This window comes from Balaenoptera ricei, chromosome 13 (genome assembly GCF_028023285.1).
Source record: "Balaenoptera ricei isolate mBalRic1 chromosome 13, mBalRic1.hap2, whole genome shotgun sequence".
Classification (NCBI taxonomy): Eukaryota; Metazoa; Chordata; class Mammalia; order Artiodactyla; family Balaenopteridae; genus Balaenoptera; species Balaenoptera ricei.
In genome coordinates, this window is record NC_082651.1 from 83,803,141 (window position 1) to 83,829,656 (window position 26,516).

General features: G+C 35.2%; 1 protein-coding gene across 8 annotated transcripts in view; it reads right to left on the minus strand.

Moving 5' to 3' along the window:
* Positions 1–26,516, minus strand: part of NCOA1 (nuclear receptor coactivator 1) — a 268,347-nt gene that overhangs the window by 103,702 nt on the left and 138,129 nt on the right. For all 8 annotated transcript variants that reach the window (XM_059893497.1, XM_059893498.1, XM_059893493.1 and 5 more), the window contains 3 exons: positions 18,255–18,411; positions 4,295–4,400; positions 1,263–1,429 (listed from right to left, as the gene is read on the minus strand). In XM_059893497.1, the coding sequence (XP_059749480.1) occupies positions 1,263–1,429; positions 4,295–4,383 (256 nt within the window). In that variant the 5' untranslated portion in view covers positions 4,384–4,400; positions 18,255–18,411. The remainder of the gene's footprint in view (positions 1–1,262; positions 1,430–4,294; positions 4,401–18,254; positions 18,412–26,516) is intronic.

The window sequence follows — 26,516 nt, forward strand, 5'->3', positions numbered from 1 at the left end:
ATGTTTCATTTTATAGCATCTTATTCTTGTTTCATAGATGAAATATCCTCCTTTTTGTCTCTGAGGGACTGTTTGATGGCTTTACATTTTCTTTTGCTCCCTGCATTGTCTCTGCTTCCTCTGAGTTCCCTTTATTCTGTTCGTTTGCTTGATTTATTCTCTTTTATAAAAAGACTTTCTTCAAATATCTGGATTTTTATTCATATTAAAGAGTGAGGTACTAAAATCCTGACTGGCAGTTGTGTGAAGTGTGGGGACAGAGCAAGGAGCAGATTTTTTCACTTGGGGGATCAATTCCAACTGTCAGTGTCTGTGTATCTTTCCCTTTGGACTGCTCAATTGCCCCAGAGGAATCCTCCCATTTTCAGCTGAGGGAGTATGAGCCAGGCTGTCAGAGTTTCCAGATTGAGCAGGGAAGGTGCCATACAGCTTCTTGTTGGCTATCCCCTCTGCAGACCTACAATACCCATTTTTCCTGTCTGCTAAATCAGTTGTCACTAGACTATCCAGCTCCTAAAATCTTAAAAGCCTATCACCTCAACCATTTAAAACATACTATTTGTTCATAGTCTTTTTAACATTGCTGCTATTAATCTGAAGTTCTTTGGGGTCTATTCCTTCTGTTTGTTATTTGTGTTCTTACTCACTGTAGATTATTTCCTCCTATGTTATATAAGTTTATAGCATAAAATCTCCCTCAGAAGCACTTTTTCTTTGGGAATCTGACAGGGCGAGGTGTGGTTATGTTCCTTCAAAGTGCTTTGCCTTTGTTTCTGGTAGGCAACCCAGGAGTTGTGTGGTGTTGGGTCCCCAGTAAATATGAATAGTATAAATATGAACCATAAAAATAAATCAGGGTTTTCTCAGAGAAGGCTGTTTCCCCCACCCAGAGCCCAGGCAGAGATAAACTTATAACTCAGATGGAGGGACTGTCCTACCTCTGAGTTGCTGTCTTTCAACCCTATGCCAGAGCCTCAGGTCTGATACCACAACTTGTATCTCCTGACTTAATTCGCTATGATACTGGGTCTCATAACCTTTCAAGGCAACCAGTTCTCAAGATAACTTAATAAGCCACTTTGTTGTAAAAGAAGGGTCTCAGATTCATATTCTAAAATAAATAGCATCTAAACAAAAATGTTCCTTTAATAAAATTAAAAAATTGAATGCAATTTCTTAATGATAAAAAATAAAATCACATATTGTAAATGTCTTAATAACAAAGCACACAGTCACAGGGGTTTTTTTGTTCATTTTTTTACCTTGTTCCATTCTCTTCATTAGCTGTATCTGATCGACTGTCTTCTTCAATATCTTGCATTTGTCTGGTTTTACACTCAAGCTGTCAATGTCACTGATGTTGGCAGACAATAACTCGGCTAGCTCTTCTAAATATTTATTTTCTTGCTCCCTGCGCCTCTTTTCAGTGCTGTTACACAAAGGAAATCCAGTTACTGTACTTTCTACCACCATATTTCCTTCTCTGATCAAGTATTTAATATTTACATATTGGCAGAGATTCCTGTTTTTATCCAGAATATAAAACCAGATTTAGAAAACAATTTAAAATTGTATCTAAAAAACAAATATTACAAAATACCAAGGTACAGAAAACAATTCTGGCTAAAAAACATAAAGAGAATGACTGCTATCACAGATGTATTCCCTCAATGATGTATATACATTGAATATTTCAAATAAATACTAGATATCAAAAAGCAGACAGTACATATACTAGCTGCATTTGAAATTATTAGATGTTCGAAATAATAATTCCTTAAAATAGAAAATCTGAATTTTCAAATAAGTTTGTTGTAAATTAAGCAGGCATACTACACCAGAGTTCAAATAAATTATAATTAGAAATCTGATAAAGTCTTGATTCTTATAATGTACTTAAAATTATAACCCCACACCCATCAGGTGGGCAAAAAGTTAAAGTGCGGAGAATGCAAGAAAAAGGGAACTCTCAATGCTTATCATTTAAAGAACAATGTGATAATTACCCTGTTAACATAAAAATGTACACAGATCCTAAAGAAACTCTTCCTAAAACAGGAGGTGTGTACGAGGATGTTCATGTTCACTGTAGTACTACTGGCTGTAAGAATGAAAATTTGTAACAAAATGGTTGTTTACCCATAGGAAATGTCTATCTGTAGGGAAAAAGATTTCTCAAATACGGTATATTCGTGTAATACAATACTTATCAAAAGTTAACAGAACTGAATAAATCTATTTATCTTTATGTCTAAAGATCCATGCTGAAAAGTATACTGTAGAAAAATACACATAGTATTATATAATATATAAATTTAATAAACATTCTATATTGTTCACAGATACTTATATATGCATAATCATTAAAAACAGATTGAAAAAAAAACATTAGAGACAAATCAATTTTATCATTAATCATCTTACTACTTTTATTTGAACAAAACTGCAAATACGTGGTTTATATGTGGTGGGTATACATCGTTTCCTAGTCTCTATTCTTTTATAGGTTAAAAAATTTTCCCCAAATAAAAATTTAAAGTAAAATACAATAGTTTTATCTATTTATTCTTAAATTAAGAAGGACTGACATATATAGAAATAGACAAGAACATTAACTCTGACAACACAAACTGAATTGCATCTTGATATCAGCATTCCTCCTAGCTTCTGGACACTTACCTATGATTATGAGTACTTAGGTTATCATCGCTCAGTAACAGTTCTCTGAACTGATTAAGAGAAGTAGTCACTTTTCTTTCCCCAAGAAGCCCTGGCACTCTCCTGTAAAAATTCTTTCTTTGTCCCCCCATGAGAAAAAGCATGTAATCCAATGACAGAAGAGTCTTTTGCCATTTGACGCTCTACATCAATGATTATCAACTGGGGGCCATATTGCTTTCCCTGTCCCCAGGGATATTTAACAATGTTTGGAGACTTTTTTGGTTATCACAACTGGTAGGACATTTTGGTTATCATAACTGATATAAAGATGTTATTTGGCATCTAGTGTGTAGAAGCCAGGGACCCTGCCAAACATCCTACAATATGCAGGATAGCTTCTTGCCCACAATGTCAACAGTGTGGAGGTTGAGAAACCTTGCTCCAGATCCTTGAAGGTGAATGGAATAAAATCCCCACTCTTCTCTCAGGTAGGAAAGCTGCTGTTTTGATCTGATTGAGGTTCCTTCTCTATCTGGCATTTATTACAGTCTCCTTAGCAATAATTCTCTTTTGCCTATTTGATGACCACATTCCTTATTAACAACAAATATTTAATTCCACAGATATTCATTCTTTAAAATCCTGATATTAACAATTTTTTTCTTTGTTCCACTAATACCATAATATACTGAAATAGCAGTTAAAGATGTACAATGGATTCATTTATTCATTTGAATATTAAATATTTTCTGTGTCCTTACTATATATGTTAAACATTGTGCTAGGAACTAGGGATAAAATGGTGAGTAAGGACAAAGTTCTTACCAAATGGTAGCTTAGCCTGTAGTAGAGAACTCATGAAATAAGCACACAAACTAATATAAACCTGAAATTACGGATTATAGCTATAAAAATACATGTGAAATAGATACAAATGGGGGAGATTTGACCTAATAGTTAATGGAAGGAAGAGAAGGCTCCCTTTAAGAAAGTAATGACTAGGGCTTCCCTGGTAGCACAGTGGTTAAGAATCCCCTGCCAATGCAGGGGACAGGGTCTCGAGCCCTGGTCCGGGAAGATCCCACATGTCACGGAGCAACTAAGCCCGTGAGCCACAACTACTGAGCCTGCGCTCTAGAGCCCGCGCGCCACAACTACTGAGCCCGCGTGCTACAACTACTGAAGCCTGCGCGCCTAGAGCCCACGCTCCGCAACAAGGGACACCACCACAATGAGAAGCCTGTGCACCACAACAAAGAGTAGCCCCCGCTCACTGCAACTAGAGAGAGCCTGCATGCAGCAATAAAGGCCCAATGCAGCCAAAAATAAATAAATTAAATAAATAAATTTTAAAAAAAAAGAAAGTAATGACTAAACTGGTATTTGGAGAATGCATAGGTGTTGACTACAGGAAATCTAGAGGGAGCAAGCTGGTTGAGGGAGCAGCATGTGTAAAGGCCCTGGGGAAGGAAGAGAACATGGTAAGTATGAGGGACTCAGAGAAGGCTGGTAAACTTGGAGTAGATGAAGCAAAAGCTCTAAAGTGAAATGAAAATGACAATGACAATAAAGTGACAATGAAAATGATAAAGCAGCTCTGCCAGAAACAGACTAAGAAAAAGAGTGTTCCTACCTTGATGCCAGTGTGTCACATGGCGATCCTTTTCTCTTATGTGAGTCTGGGTTAGCAGGGTCAGATGAACTGTCCCCAAGGCCACTCATGTTGAAAAACTTCACACCTAAAAAGGAAGGAAAACAATAAGAAATCTACCCTAATGAACTATCCAACTCTATGGGAATAGGAAGCTCCCTTGTGTTAGAATATATCTAAACACTGTGGTTTCTCAATGAATAATTACAGCCATCATAAAAGCATCCACATTTATATAAAAGCACAGGAGTCATCAGCTATTTAGTGTTTCTACACTTTCTTTTCTATACCTGTAAAATAAAATTAGTCATCCTTTATAAAATCATAGAGATGAATTAGGATGAAAATATTGTTAGAATAATTAAATAGACAATGAGATTTTTTTAAAGAGAAAAAACCACTTCATATGTAAATGTAAAAACTGTGTAAGTGAGAGTCAGAGAGATTCTTTTTTATATTTATTTATTTTAGATTATTTTGAAAAGGACTTAAAACAACTTTTACTCATAAGGTTTGGGATTTTATATTGATAGGAAAAGAAATAATACATATATGATTAAAATTAAAGTGATGAACTAGATTTGGATTTTGAATTGTACTTACCAACTTTGAATTCCATACTCCTAACCTTTTGCTTATGCAGTCAGGCGACAAAGATCAAATGTTTAGTCTACGTTAGGATCTTGTTATAGATGCCAGAGAACACAAAGTCATTTCCCCTAGCATGTCAGTCAGGTCTCTCTCTTACATGTTGTGCCAGTCAGTGACTGCACTTAAAGATCCCTTCTGATCTGTCCCTATCAACCACTATTCTCTACAGAATCTCTAACGAAACTCGGAATCTTATCTCTGGCCTTATACTCATCACTACCACTTAGATTTTACTAATGCCAAACAACACGCCTCTTATTCTCTTCCATTCCATCTACCCTTGTCAAAGGAGAGGAAATTCTTGTTAAACGGGAAAAACCTTTAACTTTTCATTAAATTCTAAAATTATTAAATAAATACAGTGCTGCATGTTAGCAGCCATGCTTGTAAAGTTGAGATCCATAAGAATTTCCCACATGACTTTAATTAATACGTCAGAATAAATCCTTTTTCTCTAGTCCTAAAACTTCCTCTGTCTCCAGCTCTTTCTCAGTACCAAAGATTGCCATACCCCCTTTTCAATATAAAAATAACACCTAGAACTCTAATCATGACTTTATTATTCCATGTAACCAAAAAGGCACATTTCTAATTTCTCCATATTAGACGTGCAGGTCATGAAATTTTCCAGCTCCTAGGATCGCAATCTTGTAATTATTTTTTACTCTTCTCTTTCACTCCTCATTTTGTATCGGTATCCACGTCCTGTCAATTCTTCATTAACAGGAGATCTTACAGTGTCCCCTCCTTCTTCATTCTCAGATACAGTTATGATCCTTACTTGGAAGCAAATACCTCATTCTAGATTCCTGCAAGATCCTTCTATCTTGTTTCTCAATTCCAGTCACTCTCACTTCTAATGTGTCCTATAAACAGCAGCAAAACCATTCCTGCTCAAATGGCATTTTCAAGATATCACTTCCCTGATAAGGAATCAGCTTAATTCCCCTACTGCAGCGTGGTGGTTAAAAGCATGGGCGTTAGGGTCAGAAAGGCCCTGCTTAATCATTACCTGCCTGTTCCTGGGCAAACTGCTTAATCTCCTTAAATTTCCTATTTCTTCATCTGTAACATAAGGATAATAACTATACTTACCTACCTTTAGATTTGTTGGGAGGACTGAATGAACAGTGCATGTAAAGAGTGCACTGTAGGTTCCTAGAGAATGTTGGTTATTGTTATTATCTCCCCTTTAGACTAAGAGCTCCATGAGGGGGGTAGTGTTCACTCAGTGGATAACTCATCCCATACTTCCTCATCGATAAATACAATGGACACTTTTCATTCCTCCACTCATTAATGCTCAATAAATGCTAACTTATTACTATTATTTTATTGGACTGTTTGGAGCAGCATCTGAAACTGTTTCCTTCTGGAAATATTGTCATCCATTGACTTCTGTGATCCTATGCTTCCTTCATTTACTTAACAAATAAATCAAGCATCTATCATGTCTCAGGCACTGTGCTAGGAGCTGAGCAAATCGCGGACAGCAAAATAGAGGTTCCTGCCCTCGCAGAGTGGGAGACATAAACAAATAAAACACAAAATTAATATGTAATTTTCTTATAGTGATACAATTGTAAAGGAAAAGAATACGGTTCATAGAGAAAAACAATAGAGGAGACCTAATTTTAACTGGGCGATCAACTGAGGCTTCTCTGAAGAAGTGATGTTTAAGCCACAGACTGAGAGATTAGTAGAATTAGTGTGGTTTTCTACTTTCCTTATTCTCAGTACTTTTGCCCAATTCTTTGGGGTTAGATTTCCTCATGGTTCTAATGTCCTACGCCTCCTTTCTCCTCATACTATACATTATTCTGGGGTGATATCACTCACTCAACATGGTTTCAAAAAAAAAAAATCTCTAAACCAATTACTCCTGAATCTCCATCTCTAGCCCAGATCTCCTAGGTCTCAGACCCATAACACCACTCCTTGCCAGATAACTCTACGCAGAGGTCACAGAGGCACTTCAAATTCAACTTTCCAAATGAACTTAACATCTCCTCCTTACGCAATTTTTTTCTCTCAGTTCGTACACTGGAGTCATTCTAGCCTCTTCTCTCATACCCCACATGCAAGCAAACAGTAAGATGTGTCCATTTTTATTTCCTAAATATTTCCAAAATCCACCCCTTTCTTATAGTCTCCTCTCACCTGTTGCTGAACTATTAAAAACATCATAGTTTTTATGGTGGTCTCCCTGAGCCACCAAAGTAGGCTATCAAAAACATAAGTTTGATCATGTCAATCTCTTGCTTTAAACCCTTCCCTAAATCCTCACTGCCCACAGGATAACATTCAACATAATATACAAAGTTTGCATCAGTTCCCATCTATTGTGTGTCCATTATAGAATTTGGTGAATGAGTGATTAAATGTTTGTCTAATCAAGTTTAGCCCAACCTATATAAACAATATATAAACAGACTATATATATTATATACTACATATAGTCCCTATATACACATATAGATTATATATGTTAATTTTAGTTTCAACACTAAGGAAAGACTTTAAAAATAAAATCCTTGATACTATCCCATCTTCCCAGCAAAGGTAAACATTAGTCAGGAACTTTAAATTGATCTCAATGTGGGTAGCCCAAGTTAACTCAGCAAAAAGTATTTATTGAGCTCCTACTATATGCCAGCTTCTGTTCTAGGTAGTGGGAGTACAACTGTGCATGAAACTTATAAAAAAATCACTGTCCTCATAAAGTTTCATTCTATTGTGAGGGAGAGAGAAGCAAAATTAAAAAGTAAATTATAGAGTATATTAGAAGGTGATAAGTATTATGGAGGAAAACAAGGCAAAAACAGAGGCTTAGTTTTGTGGAAGGAGAGGGGCAGCAATTTTAAGTAAAGTAGTTAGGAAGGGCCTCACTGAGAAGGTGAGACATGAGCAAAGACTTGAAGGAGGTGAGGGAGAGAGAATGACATCTGGAAGAAGAGTACTCCTGGCAGAGGAAGGGCCATACAGCCTGAAGGGCGGAGCATAACTACGCTTTTTGAGAAACATGAACGAGATCAGTGTGGGTAAAACTGGGGAGTGAGGAGCAGGCGATAAGGCTGCATCATGTAAGGTCTTGGCTGAAACCATTTTAAAGACTTTAGCTTTACTCTGAGTGAATTAGCCAGTCACTGGAGGATTAAGAACAGAGGAATGACAAGGTCTGATTTTCATTCTAAGACTTCCTCCATGAACAATAAGCACATCTTTCTGATCTCAGTAATTTGGTATCTAAATAAGTTTCCAGCTGCCAAATGGAGATTTCCATTTGGATATCCCACGTCACCTCAAATTCAACATGTATAAAACATGATGGGCTTTTAAGTTCCATATTTCTATTAGTGATACATAAATGAGATGAACTGCATTATGGATTAATGTCATCATAGAAAAACATTTATTAAACCTCTTGTCGGGGGGAGAGGAAGGCTCTATATGACAAGGAAAATAATTACAATTTAAGGTGGACAGCCTCAATGCAAAGGTCAATATGCCAGACTTGTCACCACAACCAAAAAGATGTTGAAAGACCCGACAATGGCTTTGTTAGCATCCATTCTCAAATACAAAACTAGAAAAATCAGCTAAGTGATATATTACTATAATGAGTAAGACTGCTACCTTCTTCTCCTATGGAGAGTCACAGAAACATAAATGAGATTAACCAGCTACCACAGAAGTAAAGAAGCCACTTAATTTTATTTTTACTTAGAAATAAGATATAAATATATTTCAAAGTTTATTAAAACAAAAAATGAAATTATGTGATAAATTCATAATAATAAAGAAGCATCAATGCTTAATTTTTCAACAAAAGTAGAAATAAAAGAGAGAAGAAAATGATGAACAGGAAAGAAAATGAAAGATAAGACTTTAGAGTTCGCTAAAATCCAAAAGAAAAGTTAACCAACTCCTACTTAATGCTCAGCTTTACTTAGCTGCCAGTCTTCCCTGCCTCCTAAGACATTAGGTTATACCTATCTAAGAATTTACCCATCTGAATTCTATTGGCTCTCAAAATACTGCTGAGCATATATTTCTTATGATAATATGCTATAAAATTATAATTCTGTTTGTCTCCTCTTCTAGATTGTGAGCTCAAAAACAGTTACTAGATCTTTTTATTGTATATCCAATATGTAACATAATGTCTAAAAGATATAAAAGCTGAAGTAGGTGATAAATTAAGTGATTAAGTTATTTTACTAATATGACATTTAAATTTTTTAAAGAATATTTTAGATTTTTTATAATTAAATATTTTCTGGAATCTTTCATAATGTTTTGGAATTCTTTTCTATAATTGAGAAATTGAGCTTTCTTGAAATCCTGTTCCCCTGTTTTCAATGGAAAAAAACAAACAAACAACTACCTTCTTGGTCTAGAAATTTGAGAACATCTCTTCTAATTCTGAAAAGGTTAAGATCTATTTTGGAGAAACATCCTACTATATTTCACAGTACGATAGAGACACAAAAATATGTTGCATTTATACAACTGTAAACATAAGCAATACAATCTCACAGTTCGGATAATTTTGAGCAACAAATAAATCTGGATTTCAAATGAGATTCCCCAGACTATGCTAAGTCAGACTACTGGCTGGAGACTGACATCTGCTAAATTTATCTGAAATTCTGAGGTTGAGGAGACATCAGACAACAATTCAACAGCAATTCAATATCTGGCTTACCAAAATAAGAGCCAATAGTAAGAAGCTATGAGAAAGTCACCAACAATTTGCTGATGATATGATTCTGGTATTACCTGCTTTCTATTTACAAAACACAATAAAGAAATAGTGGAATGCAAAACCTCTGATGAGTGAAAACTTTTACACCTGTTCTATTTGTGGAACGGCTTTATATTTGGCAGTAAGGGAACTTAAACAAGGTTCATTAAGAAAAGAAATGTTGGTTTCAGGAAGCCAATTTACATATCACCTTTTAAAAAAAGAGGTTAGGTTTCTAAGTAGAAGTATGCTGTTGATTTAAAAAGAGTTGCTAAGTTATACACAATCTCATGCACTCTCTAGAGAGCAGTTTTTGGAACTAGAAACCACACCTACCTCTGTTCAAATGGACCAGACTAAACCAAACAGGTTGGGCTGAAGAAATAGGTCAGTGCTTTATATTTCAGTTGAATTATAGATTTCTACATAAGAAATTTGTCACTCACCTCCCAGATTTAGCTGAGGACTGCATCATTTGAAAAATAAGTAACAATTAGTTAATAAACAACTCTAATAATATACTTGAAAATGCTAGCAAGCAATTAGCACAGAGAAGCACAGACATGAGAGGGACACTCTGAGAGTTAAATCTCCCCAAGTTGATAATATCACACAGGAAAAATCGTGACAAATAAAGAGCTCCTGCACTGGGTAACTGCCATAAAGAATGTTTCCCAAACTGGAGTCCTCAGACACCTAGGGTTCTCTAAAAAAAGTTTTCAACTTTGTCTTTTCACTTCAGTGACAATTGAATTCTTTCTCATGTGATAAGAAAGGATGGGGACTTCAGGATTTCTATTGCCCTTTTTATGGTTAAATAATTTCCCATTGTTTGGATATACCACATTTTGCTTATGTATTCATCAAATGATGGCCACTTAGGTTTTCCATTACTGGGGCTATTTAACAACAATGCTGCTATGAACATTTATGTGCACATTTTTGTGTGAACTTGTTTTCAATTCTCTTGGGTACGAAGCTACTAGGTCATATTGTAACTCTAAATTTTTGAGGAACTGCCAAACTGTCTTCCACAGTGGCTGTACCATCTTAAATTCTCACCATCAAATGTACAAGTGTTCCAATTTTTCCACATCCTCACCCAAAATTGGTATTTTCTGGTTTTTTAACTTTACTTTGATTATAGCCACCCTAGTGGGTGTGAAATGGTATCTCGTTGTGGTTTTGATTTACATTTCCCTAATTACTAATGACTTTGAGCATCTTTTCATGTCCTTTTTGGCCATTTGTATATCTCTGGAGAAATGCCTATTCAGGTCCTTTGCCCATTTTTAAACTGGGTTGTCTTTTTATTGGTAAGTCATAAAGAGTTCTTTATATTTAGGTCTAGATCCTTATCAGATATATGACTTGCAAATATTTTCTCCCATTCTGTGGATTATCTTTTCACTTTCTTTATAGTAACTTCTGATGAACAAGAGTTTTTAATTTTGATGAAATCCAACTTATCTACTATTTCTTCTTTGTTTAGTTAAGTACAACATCTGGGCTTCCTAAGACAGTTTCTACTGACTGCTATTTTTCCTGTGTATGGGCCATACTTTTTTTGTTTCTTTGTATGCCTCCAATTTTTTTGTTAAAAAACAGATATTTTAAAGCTAATGACTGAACAAGGATTTCCTTAAACATCTGGAAACAAAAATTCTCTCTGAACCCACAAAGCAGGAACCAAAACTCAGATCGTGGTTATCCCTGGCCCAGAGAAGAGTCCCTGCCACATAAGCCTCTGCCATAAACATGCCCATATCTTAACTGCTATGGCCAGGAATAAAAAGCAAAGGCAAAGAAACAGATTCAAAACAATAAGTTCTTAAAAACAGACGTCATTTTATCTATTTCATTGATTCTATAAAATGAGATTTTTTAAAGTGCTTTTTGTAAAAGAAAATCCTGTGCAAACTCTTTTAAATTTATTACACTAATAATAAAGACATTATCAAGGACTTGGCAACTTAACTTCTAAAAGTATATAATATTTGAAACAATGTATTTAATAAATTTATGTTTACTACTAAAAGTTTATTCTACAGATCAAGAGACAATGCTTCTTTTTTCTGCATTATTTTTTTCTAAATGGAAAGAATAATTTGGAAAAAGGGTTAAAAAGTATTCTATGTTTTTTATTAGCAAATATATAGGAAGAAGAAAACCAAATAAGTTTTAAACCCCAAAGTTTAAATTCCTCATATTGACTTTATTTAAAATTTAATTTTTTAAGATAAGAAATACACATATATGCATTTGCCTTGTTAAAATACTCCTATTTAGGAAAAACAGTCAGCATATGAAACATGTTTATGGCAGCTATTGTATTAAAACAGTTTGGCAAAAATATCCTTAACATTTCCTTGTAAATCTACAAAGCTAGATGATTCCAGTTATTTTAAAATGACATTGGGTAATTGTAGATATACTGTACATGTCTTCCAAAAATCAGTTCTACATTGTTCTAACGTGAAAAATATGTTGGTATTAAAAAAAAGATTAAAATCAGTCTTCCTGACTATAGCTCTCTTTAACTATAAACAACAAAATAAGTATTTGATATTTACTTGCATGTGCACAGGAGAACAGTTTATAGTAATCTAGTAAAGAGGTAACAGCCTTAAAAAAGAAAATGAGGGCTTCCCTGGTGGCGCAGTGGTTAGGAATCCGCCTGCCAATGCAGGGCACACGGGTTCGTGCCCCGGTCTGGGAAGATCCCACATGCCACGGAGTGGCTATGCCCGTGGGCCACAACTACTGAGCCTGAGCATCTGGAGCCTGTGCTCCGCAACGAGAGAGGCCGCGACAGTGAGAGGCCCGCGCACCGCGATGAAGAGTGGCCCCCGCTCGCCGCAACTGGAGAAAGCCCTTGCACAGAAACGAAGACCCAACACAGCCAAAAATAAATAAATAAATAAATAAATAAAAAGAGTCAGAATCTATCACACTTATTTAAAAAAAAAAAGAAAGAAAATGATGGTCATAGAGACAAAAATTAAGTGACAAAGATGTCAATCTCTTTTTCCACGAACTTCACCCTCTTTCACAGATTCAGATACTAATGAGCAGAAAAACAGCTAAAGCGGGGGCCAGACGAGACTGAAGATCAACATTAGACATAGATAATCCACAGATGATTATCCAAAACCAAATAACCACATTTACTATATAAATAGTAAATTTATATTATTTTATTACTCCAATATCTAAAATAAAGAATTAAGCCCCTGATCAGAAGTGGTTCAATTTCTAAATCCAATATCTAAAATATTCCAATATCTAAAATAAAGAATTAAGCCCCTGATCAGAAGTGGTTCAATTTCTCTCGAACATTTCAGAAGCTCACTCTAAAAAAGTTAAATGTACATATATAAACCAACAAAAGAAAAAAAAATCATATTGAAATTTGATCTCTAAAGTTATAAGGTGGCAGTAATACCAAAATAATAGAGCTGCATGGGTCAAAATCATCTGCCAAAATAACGGAGTTGTATTTTGAGGGCATTAGAAAATGATCGAGTCAAGTTAAACCTTCAGTTAATTTCAGGATCATCTCCCCAGCAGGAGGGGAAGGCGCAGAAATTAAATCACAATACAACTCTAGCTACAATCTTCATTGCCCACATTTATAGAAAGGAGATGCATTTTTAAAAGCCCAGCTTTAAACCTAAGTCATCTTAGTTGATTCATTTATATTTGGTAAAAACTTTATTGATATCCATTGAAAAAATGAAAAAAAAAATCCCCAAGCATCTCAGGTGAATAGCTGGTTAAACAACATCAGTATCTCCTCAATAAAACACTAACTTATCTAGCTATATCCCTTCCAGTGTAGTACCCAACTAAAGACTAACTCTAAACAAGTGAAACTTAAATTTCACTTTCCAGTGTTCTCAATAAAATAATAACTATGAAAATCATGCTTATAAATTTTAAACTGGAGACTCAGACTTATAAAATTTCAGAAGAGGGATCCTAACAATTGTCATCTCATACAGTGCTTCTCAACTTTTTGACTATAGACTACTTAGCACATACAAAATGCCTATCCTGGCTATTTCCACTTTTACAGTATAAAGTTAGTAGTAAAAAAGAATTTGAGAGGAACAAAATAATAAAAAGGTTCACAGAAAAACGTAGGCCCATTAATATGTATTCAATTAAAGGATATGACAATGTAATAATATATATTGAGTGTTTATGTATCTCACATATATGAACTCATTGATTCCTCACAACTGCCCTATGAAGTGTGTATTATTATTATCTCCACTTTACAGAATCACTGACTGAGTTCAATGGTTTTATCTTACTAATAGAGAACCTATGGGCTGATGATGACAACAATGATGATGACTAACACCTTTATAGGATTTACTAAGTGCCATTCTAAGCATTTAACATAGTATTTCCTTATAAACCTTACTAATGCATTTACTCATAAGATATGAGGTATGTAGTATTATAATCCATTTTAGAGATGAGGAAACCAAGGCACAGAGAGGTTACTTAATCTGCCCAACATCATAAGTAGCAGAGGTAGAAATCAAATGACCAATTCTTAGGTAATTTGGTTCCAGAATCTGGCTATGTTTTAACTTATATAACTAACCTATATAACCTAACCTTACATACTGATAAGTAGGACAGTCAACAATAGATTCTAAATTTTGCTTTTACCTCTACACTAAAATGCTTCTTCATTAGGAAAGTCTTCAGAAAAGCTGACATTAAGTTATACCACATCTAAAAATCCTGGGTGGTTATTTACAAAGTTCTCAAACACACGAAAAGAGAATCTTTCTAATTCTTCACCCAAACATCACATAGAAAAAAATAAAATTAATCATATACCTAATCCTGACTTATCTTCTATGGTCATTACAAATAAAACCAATTATTTCTTATAAGATATGATTCACCTTAAAACGTAAATGTACTATTCCTTCAAAATCTAAAGTTCTGCCTTTAATTTGTCCAAAAGTTTATAAATCTTGGATTCTAAGATTATATGTATATATATGCACACATACATAAAATTCCTTTCAATAACATCTAAATCATCTTTAGGAATCTACCTTCTGGAATTTTGGGATCCTACCATGTTTTAACAGACTTTCTCCTGAAAAAAATCTTCATGGGCTTCGTTCTACCGGGTAAGATTCTCAGTAACAAAACCATGAATCTCCAAAGTCCCATATCATAGTCTCTTTAGAAAGGAACATAGACGGAGACAGACAAGCTCAAAATGAGTGCCACTGTACAAAACAGCTGGCCTATACTTTTTCAAAATGTCAATATCGGGGCTTCCCTGGTGGCGCAGTGGTTGAGAGTCTGCCTGCTAATGCAGGGGACACGGGTTCGCGCCCTGGTCTGGGAAGATCCCACATGCTGCGGACCAGCTAGGCCCGTGAGCCACAACTGTTGAGCCTGCGCGTCTGGAGCCTGTGTTCTGCAACAAGAGAGGCCGCGATCGTGAGAGGCCCGCGCACCGCGATGAAGAGTGGCCCCCGCTTGCCGCAACTACAGAAAGCCCTAGCGCAGAAACGAAGACCCAACATAGCAATCAATCAATCATCAATAAATAAATCTTTAAAAAAAAAAAATGTCAATATCATGGAAGACAAAGAAAAGCTGTAAACTATTCCAGGTTAAAGGAACCAAAGACATGTGACAATTATGCAATGTATGATTCTGGATTAGACAACTGATTAAATTGTAATATAGACCATATATTAGATAATAATAATGAAAATATTAAGTTTCCTGAATTTGATTATTATATTGTGGTTAAGTAGGAGATATTAGGAGTAAAAGATCATAAATGTCTACGACTTACTCTCAACTGTGATTCATCATCATCATGATGGTGATGGAGGAGGAGGGGCAAGAGAAGTAGCAGTAAATACATACAGAGAGAGAAAGCAAATGTAACAAAATGTTTACAACTGGTGAAACTGGGCAATGGGAACACAGGTGTGCAATCTACAAATCTTGCAGCTATTTGGTATGTTTAAAGTTGGTTTGAATAAATGTTAAGGAGAAACATAAAAGGTAAAAACTTTCATTGTGACATGAAGAAAACATGACTTTCTCAGAGTCACTCACTGAACAATGAGTTAAAGAAAAAGACACCCAGCCCAGAGTTCAATCACTAGATAATAATCTATTTTCTCTCCCTTTCTCTTTCATAAAGTCCAGGTATGAACATTTCTGTCTAAAAACTCTTAAAGAGAGGACTCTCCTACATGACTAAAGTTTCTCTTAATTATAATACATCCTACTCTGCAAAACTTTTTTCTTAATAATCAGAATGCTTATTAACTTATTTCTCTCTCCTTATTGAGAATCAACAGTCTGATTTCAAACAACAGAAACCTTAAGTTAATAAATACAATGTATCACCAGTTAATAAAACTCATAAATCTGGAGCGTGTTCGTTCTGGAAACCAATGAGATTTTAAAGAGAGAGGTAGTAGGATCAAATGAGTATCTTCTCAAATCATGCTGCACCACCAGTCCTTGCTTTAAAGTTCTCTGCCAATTCAGTCTTGCCTCCGTCTCCCAAATTCATTATTTATTCCAAACATAGGCATTGGTTGTCAGCCAATCAAATTTAATTGCCTTTAACTTCTATGATTGCTAAACCCCACCCTCCAAATTGACAGCAATCACCCTCCAGGGTGACAACTGTCTCCTCCTTTAAAAGTGGGTGGGTGGGCTTCCCCGGTTACGCAGTGGTTAAGAACCCGCCTGCCAATGCAGGGGACATGGGTTCGAGCCCTGGTCCGGGAAGATCCCACATGCCACGGAGCAACTAAGTCCGTGTGCCACAACTACTAAGCCTGCGCTCTAGAGCCTGCAAGCCACAGCTACTGAGCCCACGTGCCACAGCTACTGAAGCCTGCGCATCTAGAGCCCATGCTCCGCAACAGAGAAGCCACCGCAATGAGAAGCCCACACACCGCAATGAAGAGTAGCCCCCGCTCGCCGCAACTAGAGAAAGCCCGCACACAGCAATGAAGACCCAACACAGCCATAAATAAATAAACAAATAAACAAACAAATTAATAAATTTATTTTTTTTAAAAAGTGGGTAGGTGTGCAATGAGTCAGAGATGGGGGTGGTTTACTGGGATACTAATATTGTTCTACTTCTTAACCTGGATGGCATTTACACAAATACATTCAGTACATGATAACTCAAGAGTTATACCCTTAGGGCTTCCCTGGTGGCACAGTGGTTAAGAATCTGCTTTCCAATGCAGCAGACACAGGTTCGAGCCCTGGTCCGGGAAGATCCCACATGCCGCGGAGCAACTAAGCCCGTGTGCCACAACTACTGAGCCTGTACTCTAGAGCCTGCGAGCCACAGCTACTGAGCCCTTGTGCCACAACTACTGAAGCCCACATACCTAGAGCCGGCGCTCCACAACAAGAGAAGCCACTGCGATGAGAAACACGCGCACCACAACAAAGAGTAGTCCCCGCTCCCCGCAACTAGAGAAAGCCCGCACGCAGCAACGAAGACCCAATGCAGCCAAAAATAAAATAAATTAATTAAAAGAGTTATACCCTTAAAATTTATGATTTTTATTTATATATGTTATAATTCAATTAAAACTACCTGCTGGAAGTCTTCCCCTTACTTGGTTCACCAGTTTCTGATTACTCTTCAACTTTCTAGTCTCGGCTTGGTGCATGTTTATTTTTCTCACTATAGGCTGCTATGACCATTGTCATGTTCATGGATACACTAGTTCTATTCCTTCAGTTAGCTCACAAACTCTTAGAAAATAACAATGTAAAACTGCTCAAATGTACACAATGGACGCTAGATGTAAATAGATTTAATGACTGGATTATAATAGAAATGGAGATATGGGGATATATGTATATGTATAGCTGCATCACTTTGTTATAAAGCAGAAACTAACACACCATTGTAAAGCAATTATACTCCAACAAAGATGTTAAAAAAAAAAAAAAGAAATGTATAGACCAAATCTGGGGATGGTTCAGTATAGTTTTTCCCCTGCCATTTAAAAAAAATTTTTTATTGGAGTATAGTTGATTTACAATGTTGTGTTAGTTTTAGGTGTACAGCAAAGTGAATCAGTTATACATATACATATAGCCATTCTTTTTTTTTTTTTTTTTTAGATTCTTTTCCCATATAGGCCATTACAGAGTATCGAGTAGAGTTCCCTGTGCAATACAGCAGGTTCTTATTAGTTATCTATTTTATATATAGTAGTGTGTGCTGCCACTTTTAATTCAGTAAGGACTTGAGCATTTCAGTTAGATACTGATCTGAACCAGTAGTAATTTCAATGTGCATTACAGTGGTTTACAAAGTATAATCTATAACTTTTCTAACATTTTAATTTAGGAATGCCAGCACATATTTTAGAATAACCTTGAAACTTCTCAGATCAAAGACATATTTCCATAAAAAATAAGAGTCAACAAGTAATCATTCTCACACCATACTTTTGCAGAAACAAAGCTCTTTAAAAACAGAGCTACACTTCCTACCTGGGAGACTTCTTTGTTCATAGTGAGTCCTCAGAACATATATGGTCAAATCTGGTGCTCCAGAGGGTAGCTTCCAATGGAATGGGGGAAAGGTATTTTCCAGAGATGGCTCGAGTCTCTTCACTCTTACCTCTTTTAAGGTCAATTATGCAAACAACTAAAACAAAGGAGAAGAAAAAAATAAAAGCAGAAGGGAGGTTAGATTGTCATTTTATTCTCTAAGAAATAATAAAGGTCAGAAATGCTCGGTTAAAAAAAAGAAAATACAACTTTTCAGGCCAAATGGAAAAACACTTCCAAAAGACGATGGATGATCTGATTTTACAACTGAAGTCCTTCTGGTACCTGGATATATATTCTTATTTAAGACTGCTGCTTGAGTAATACATAATTGCATTCTGCCCTTAATCTCCTGATTTTTCCTGGCTGCAATTGTATGTTTACCTTTCTTTTTACCTATAAATTCTGATTTTTAATGTTTTCAGTTTGCATTTAATTCCTTCTTTCATTTCTGTAATACTTCTGTGTATTAAAGTTACTATGATACTTAACTTTCAGATTTTTTATTGAAAAAGTTTACAAAAGTTTTATATTCCTGATACCTAAAAATAAAATTCATTGAGCTCTGGTTCCAGTAAAGATGAACTATCTTGTATTGGACTAACTTGCCCACAGATAAAGATGATTAACTCTGGACAAAATAAAAATTACTCAAAGACACTGAAAAGTGACTAAAAGCAGGCAGAAACATAGGGAATTTGATCACTGAAAGAAAGGAATCATACTGAATAAGATCTATACTTATAAGACTTTCCCTTAAGAGAACTCTTCCCAGTATACCCCTTAAGTACTACTGGGAGGCTAGACCTAAGGGAGAAAACCACTGTCTCACTGGCTTTAGGCATTAGAGAATGTAGTTCAGAGCTGACAGAATGCTAGATAATAGGAGGAGAAAATCATGGTAGGAAGGGCAGTACAGTAAGGGGGCGGGGGACCTTAACTCTGTATGCAAATTTTCCTCAAATCCTTGGTTGATCCAAGTACCCCTATATAACCATACCACAGATGAGACTCCCTTTTGCTGTTTATAATCATACACTCCTCACTCCCTTTTTCTTAACTCCTAGCAACTACTTATCTGCCCTCTATTTTTATAATTTTGTCACTTTGAGAATATTATAAAGATTGAATCAAATAGTATGGAAACATTTTGTATTGGCTTTTTTCACTCAGTATAATGCCCTTGAGATCCATCCAACATGTTGCATATACAAATAGTTTGTTGCTTTTTATTGCTCCATGGTTTGAAGGTACCACAGTTTCTTTTTCCCCATTCCCTGTTGAAGTACATTTGGGTTGTTTTCAATTTGGGGCTATTATGAATAAAGCTGCTATAAATATTTGTGTACAGGTTTCTGTGTGAATATAAGTTTCATTTCTCTAGGATATACACCCAGAAATGGGGACTTCCCTGGTGGTCCAGTGGTAAAGAACCTGCCTTCCTATTCAGGGGACACGGATTTGATCCTTGGTCAGGGAACTAAGATCCCACATGCTGCGGGGCAACTAAGCCCGTACACTGCAACTACTGAGCCTGCGCACTCTGGAGCCCGAGTGCCACAACTAGAAAGCCTGCGTGCCACAACTAAGACCCAATGCAACCAAATAAATAAGTAAATAAACAAACAGACACCCATAAATGCAACTGGGTTGTACAGTAAGTGTATATTTACCAGCCAGTAATTTAGTTGTCTACTAGAACAAAAATCAATACTCTTCAGAAAAAGATAATCCACAATATTATCTACAATACCCAGTATACAATAAAAAATTACTAAACATGCAAAGAAGCTAGAAACTGTAACTCAAGATCAGGGAAAAAAAGGGGGGTCAATAGAAACCATAAGATGATTAGTGGAAATTAACTGATAATGATGTTAAAGCAGCTATTATGAGCATGTTCAGGATGTTACAATAAGTGAACAGATGAGAAATACTTGTAGCAAATGGAAACTATAAAATAGAAGTAAATGAAAATTCAAGAACTACTTCAACATGGAAATTTTAAAATTCACTGGACAAGCTTAATAGAAGATTTGAGATGGCACAAAAACAAGTTGGTGAACTTGAAGTCAAAACAATACCCAATATGAAGACTGGACAACTGAAAAAAATTAAAATCAAAAGTTGACTTTTTGAAAAGATAAAAAAATTATTAATACTTGAGCAAGAATGATCAAGAAAAATGAAAGACAACACAAATTACCAATGTCAGAAATGGACAGCTATCACTTCATGTCCTACAAATATAATGTTCTAAACCACATAATGCAAATCAATTCAGTAACTGCAATGAAGTGAAAAATTCCTTGAAAAATACAAATTATTAAAACCACAAAAACGAACAGAACGTTATCTACTAAAGAAATTAATTTGTAATTAAAACAAAACAATACTCCAGGCCTAGATGGCTTCACTGGTGGGTTCTATGAAACATTTAAAGAAGTAATAATAACAATTGTGCACACTTCCCAGAAAATAAAAGGCAGATACACCCCAATTGTTTTACTAGGCCAATTGTTTTACTAGGCCAGCAAAACCCTAATACCAAACTTGCCAAAGATATTACTAGAAAAGAAAATCAGTCTCATGAATATAATTCTCATGAATAATTCTAAGGAATCTGAAAAATGATTACTAGAATCAATAAGTGATTTGACAAAGCTGTAAGACACAAGGTGAGTATACAAAAATCAATTGTGTTTCTATATAACCACAGTAAACAATTGGAAGTGCAAAACAATTTATAATAGCATCAAAAAACATAAAATACTTAGGAATTAATTTAACAAAATATAGGTAAGACCTATACACTTAAAATTATAAAACATTTCTGAAATTAAAAAAGACTAAAAAAAAAGAGTGACTGAATATTTTCGTGGGTTCACTGAGACTCAATAGCATTAAGATGTAAATTCTCCCCCAAATTAATTCATATACTCAAAAATAAAATTAGTGGTTTACTTTTTACATATCTAGTGCATTTTACAATCAATGAATACAAATCTATTTTTATTTTATTTTATAATATATTTATAATGTGGGTTTTCTGATGCTTGTTTTAGGCTTTTGCTTTTTAAATAAAGACTATGTTTTCTCTACATCATGATTCCCCCCAGTGCTGAATTCCGCATTAAAGTGGCATGTCTATCTAATGTTAGAAAATTGGATGATCCTATGACCTGGATCCAAAAGTGCTTACCTATTACAGTCCCTCTAAATTAAACAGAGTGCTTTTTGTATTTTCAAGATTTTCTTTCCCTTTTTCCTTGATTTAAACCCACAATTCAAAAACTCAAAAAAACTTGGACTAGCTCTTCATAATGACATACTTTAAACTATTAAAGAAAGGAATTTATAGTTAGGTTAGCCCAACTTACATTATATTTAGTTGGGTTGTTCTCACTGTATATATCTAGTTTATTTGCATTTGTAATCAACTTAAGTCCCTAAAACATTTCTTGGGTGATAAGATTCCTCCTAATTACTCCTTTGTGTTCTTTCATCTGTGAAGCACTGTATCTTTGAATTTTTTCCTAGGTAAATCTGCTTAAGAATTGGTAAGTAGTAACTGACTATGGCAAAGATGGCATTGTTCATTTAGTCAACCACAAACCCAGGTTCTGTCATTTTCTGACTTTCAAGGAAGAGCACTCCTCAAAAATCATTTGTGTAGTTAAGGCTACAGGTATAATCTTTGTGAAATAATGCCACTCTCTTCTTCTATAAAACCTAAGAGTTTTTACAGGTACTTTTTCAAAGTCAGGCAGTAACTGAAGCCAGATGGATCCTGCTAATGATTTAGGGTCCTGATGATTCAAGGCCGAACGGGAATACAGGAATGATGCCGAGGGGGAGGCTGAGCACAGTCACTCAGGGACTGCATGAAGACAGAAAAGCACAAGATACATCCATACTCCAAAAAGATATGTAGACAATGAGAAGTGAAAAATATGGAAATCAAGAGACAGGTGATACACAGAGAACCAAAGAAGACAGGAGGAATATGAAGAAATAGGGAGAAAAAGAGCAGTGCTGATGATCTGATGTTTGGCATTATGAGATCAGTAAGCTCACTATTCTTAAAATATATCTCCTAGTATTTATTATGTATTATCTGTGCTATCCAGAGCTCAGTATTTTAAGTCTTTTCTCACACCCCCTCACCTCCAGGAACCCAAAGCAGGAGACCTGATATGGATGGTATAAACTCCTAAGAGACCCGCATGCCTGGAGGTTTCCCATTACTCATTCCAATTCTCTCCTCATGGGTAAGGCCTTTCTGTCTTCATTTTCTGCTTCCAGTTCTGGCACAAATGCTGGCTAATGCAGCACCTCAATTCCTTTAATTTAATTTATTAAATTATTCAGTTTATTAACCTCTTATATTCAATCTGATTTAAGAATCAGACGAGGAAGCAAGGTGAAAGAAGAGTACCTACAGCACTTAACACATAGAAAGAGTAAAAAAAGGAAATCTATAAAACATTCCTCCTTTGTTATTTTGGAGTTTGGCAGAGGTACAGGGCCAGAATTTTTAAATATATAGAGAAACAGAACAAAGGAGTATCTAGGGATCTGCTACCCAATAAGTAACAACAGTAAACATTTTTGATATATTTATTTTCTTTTTAAAGAAATGAAGTATTACCAATAAATCAAAAGGCCCGACACTCACACAAAGCCCACTCTTTTCACTCCCCCGCCTTTTGATAGAGATAACCATCATCATGAATTTAGTATATATCCTCTGGTCAATTTTTTTATATCCATCCATAAACAATGTACACTGATGTTTTATGCTTTAAAATATACATGTTTAAACTGTACATATTCTGCATTTTGCTGATTTCATGCATTATATTGTTTTGGAGCTCTATCCCTGCTGACGTGTGTGTGTGTTTCATTCATATGTACATGTGAATATACCACATCTCAGCCCAGTCATTCATGTATTTAAGTTGTCTAAATTTTCATTATTACAAATAATGCCTCAATGAGTGTTCTTGTACATGGCTTCTCTTTCATATTTTCATATGCACATGTACAAGAATTTCTAATGGTAATATCCAGAAGTGGAATTTCTGAGTTGTAGTATTTGCATACCTTCTGCTCTACTCACCATCTGTCAAATTGCCCAAATGATTGTTTCACGTTCCCACTAGCAGTGTGTAAGAGAACAATTTTCACCCATATTCTTTCCAACACTTGATATTGTCAGACTTTATTTTTTAACCAGTCTAACAGATGAAAATGGGATCTCGTTTCAATTTGCATTTCCCTGAATATTATAGAGACTGAGCATCACAGCTGGCTATTTGGATATCCTATTATTTCAACTGGTGTTAGTCTCTTTTCATCCATTATACTGGGTACTCAACAGGTACTCTGTCTCAGTTCTGGGAAATTTTCTTGGATTATACTATTTATTCTTTTCTTTCCCTTCATTTATTCTGTTCTCTCTTTGGAACTCCTAATAATAGGAAGTTGACCCTCCTGGACCCTTCTTTTTATTTTCTTTTATAATCTGTTTATCATTTCTTTGCCTCTTTGCTTTACTTTGTAAAAAATTTTCCTCAACTCATTACCCAAACCTCTATTGAGTTTTTTTTCCTGCTATATATTCTTAATTTATAAGAATTCTTCATTCCTTGAATGTTCTTTCTAAAATACCCTATTTCTGCTTTACAGATGTAGCATTCCAACTTTCTGCAGCTGTTTTATACACACACACACATATGATATGTATGTATGTGTATATATGGTATATGCATATATGTATATCTATATACAGCTGGATGTGTACATATATGTATGTGTGCATATACATGAAATTTTCTCAGCTGCATAGTCTATTTTCTCCAAGTTGTTTGTATTTTCTATTTGTTTATTTTCATTCCTGCTAGTCATAGTAGATGCTTTCCTTAGATGCCTGATGGTATTTAGTTGTTTGGATATAAAAAGTTTACTGAAAGCTCTAGTCATGTACCTGGGGCTACTGACTGTGACATTCACTATAGGGCAATCTGGCCAGGCCCTCTGTTAGGGCACAAATACTGATATGAGAAACCTGGTTGCCATTATCTACCACTTATTTACTTATTTGTTCAATACCTGTATACATATAAAGTAGTTTCAGAATTGTTAACCTGTACCCCTGTAAGAAACAATTTTACCAACTAGAGTACAGTTCCTTTGTGCCTTTAGGTTTTTCTTCTTGGGATGGTCAGATTCTTCACAGAAGATTCTTCCTGTTTCCTGCCTGGAGGATAAAGGACTCAGTTTGGGAAGCCAGTAACGGAGATGAGAGCAAGGGTTCTCAGCATTCAAAATGCCAATGCTCATCTAATCCCCCTCCCCCTTCAGTGTGCCTGGTGTACACTAGTCCTCTGTTTTAAGCTAGAGAATAAACTTCAAGTCTCCCATCTGTCAAGATGGGAGCAGGGCAGTAGTACAGTGGCAAAGAATAGATGAGACCCAGGCATCTGTTTCTTAGCTTTTAAATAATCCTCCTTATTTTAATCCCCTTCCCTTCTTCGCCTCCTCTTCCATAAGTACACAATACTACCACTGCCTGGGCCCTTTGAAGAGTCACCAGTACAAATTCAATTGGTCCTTAGCTTTCTCCACTTAAAACATAGTTTTCTTAGGTTTAATAAGATTGTTACCACTATTCTAGCTGTTTTCCAGCCTCGAAAATTTTGCTGTATTTTCTCCCATTTCCCTACATCTCTTGATTTATGACTAAAAACAACAACAACAACCCCTGTTGACTTTATTTTGGTTGTTGTTTAACTAAACTATGGTTTGGGGTGGGAACAGTATTAAATGTGTGCTCAACCTATTAATTTCTTTGGAATCAAATACTATGATACTATTTTTAACATTTTATTTGTTTGTTTTTAATCTTCCTGTTATTTTGTAATCTTTTTAAGGTTTTGTTTCAAGTATGTTATTAACGCCTTAATCTTTTTGAGAATTTTAAAATCCACCATCCTGACATCCTCAAGAACCAATTAGCAATTGAAATTACTCAATAATATCAAGAACTATCTGCCAGAAACAGAATTAACAATAGGCAGCAAGTCCTATGCAACAGTTAATCAGGAAAGTTCGGGAAAGGAGTCAGCTTTAGACCAATGGAACACTTCTCCATACACCTATTGGCAGCTGATATCATGGACTGTGACTTTGGGAAAGCAGGAAAAAACAATCCATCTTCCATTATCTCATAAGGTAACAGTTGCTGAGTGTCAAAAGAAACTGTGGTCTAATGTTCTCTTTTCTGTAAGGAAATAAAAGAAACTCTCAAACCTCTAAGGGCAGTACATTTTCTCTCCCACATACATTAACTGTAAAGTGTGATGAAAGGAACTTGTTACTAATAACAGTTAAAATTACAACATTTATAAATTACTTTAATAAAATTAGTGCAGATTGAAGGTTATCGTTATTATAAAGTTACTTTAACTTTTCTTCTTTATGATATACTTTTTGATGAGGAGAGAAAGGGATAATATGTTAGCCAAAACTCCCAGTGTGCTGGGATTAATAGCTTAGTTTAGCTCTGCTGTCATCCAATAGTAGGTTGTCATAAATAAACCATTAACATTAGTGGCAATTATAAATTATTTTGGTTAAATGGACTTAAGATTCTATAGTAACATCTGTTTTCTTATTAATTCTACCCCAAATAAACTTTAAGAAAGAAAAAGGCACCTAAAAAATTGTATGAAGAAATAAGTCTTTTTTCCTTGGGAGACTGAAAGATTTTTGAAAGAATGAAGAAAGAAATGATGCTACCTACTTTCCTATTAGTGATGACACAGGAGTCAGACTCTCCAAATCAAAGACAAAAATGATCTAAATAAAATTTGAAATCAAGCCATCCCTACTAGTGTTAAAAAAAAATTTAAAAATATGTATATAGTTTATTTATTTGACTTCTCTATAGTATGTAGTTGCTTTTTCTTATTAACACTATCTATGAAGAGGAGGCCTAGAAGATAATGAAGACTTTAAAGACAGAATTTTTTTTTAATAGAATGACAATATTTACTTAATTTTCCTTGTTAATCTTTAATTTTTAGAAGGCTGACTTCATTGTTCTTATGATTACAAAATGCTTTTATGAAAACCTTGCAATCTCTCTCCAGAAAAATACTTATTTCTTCACACAATTTTTGGAGTGTCTTAAAAATC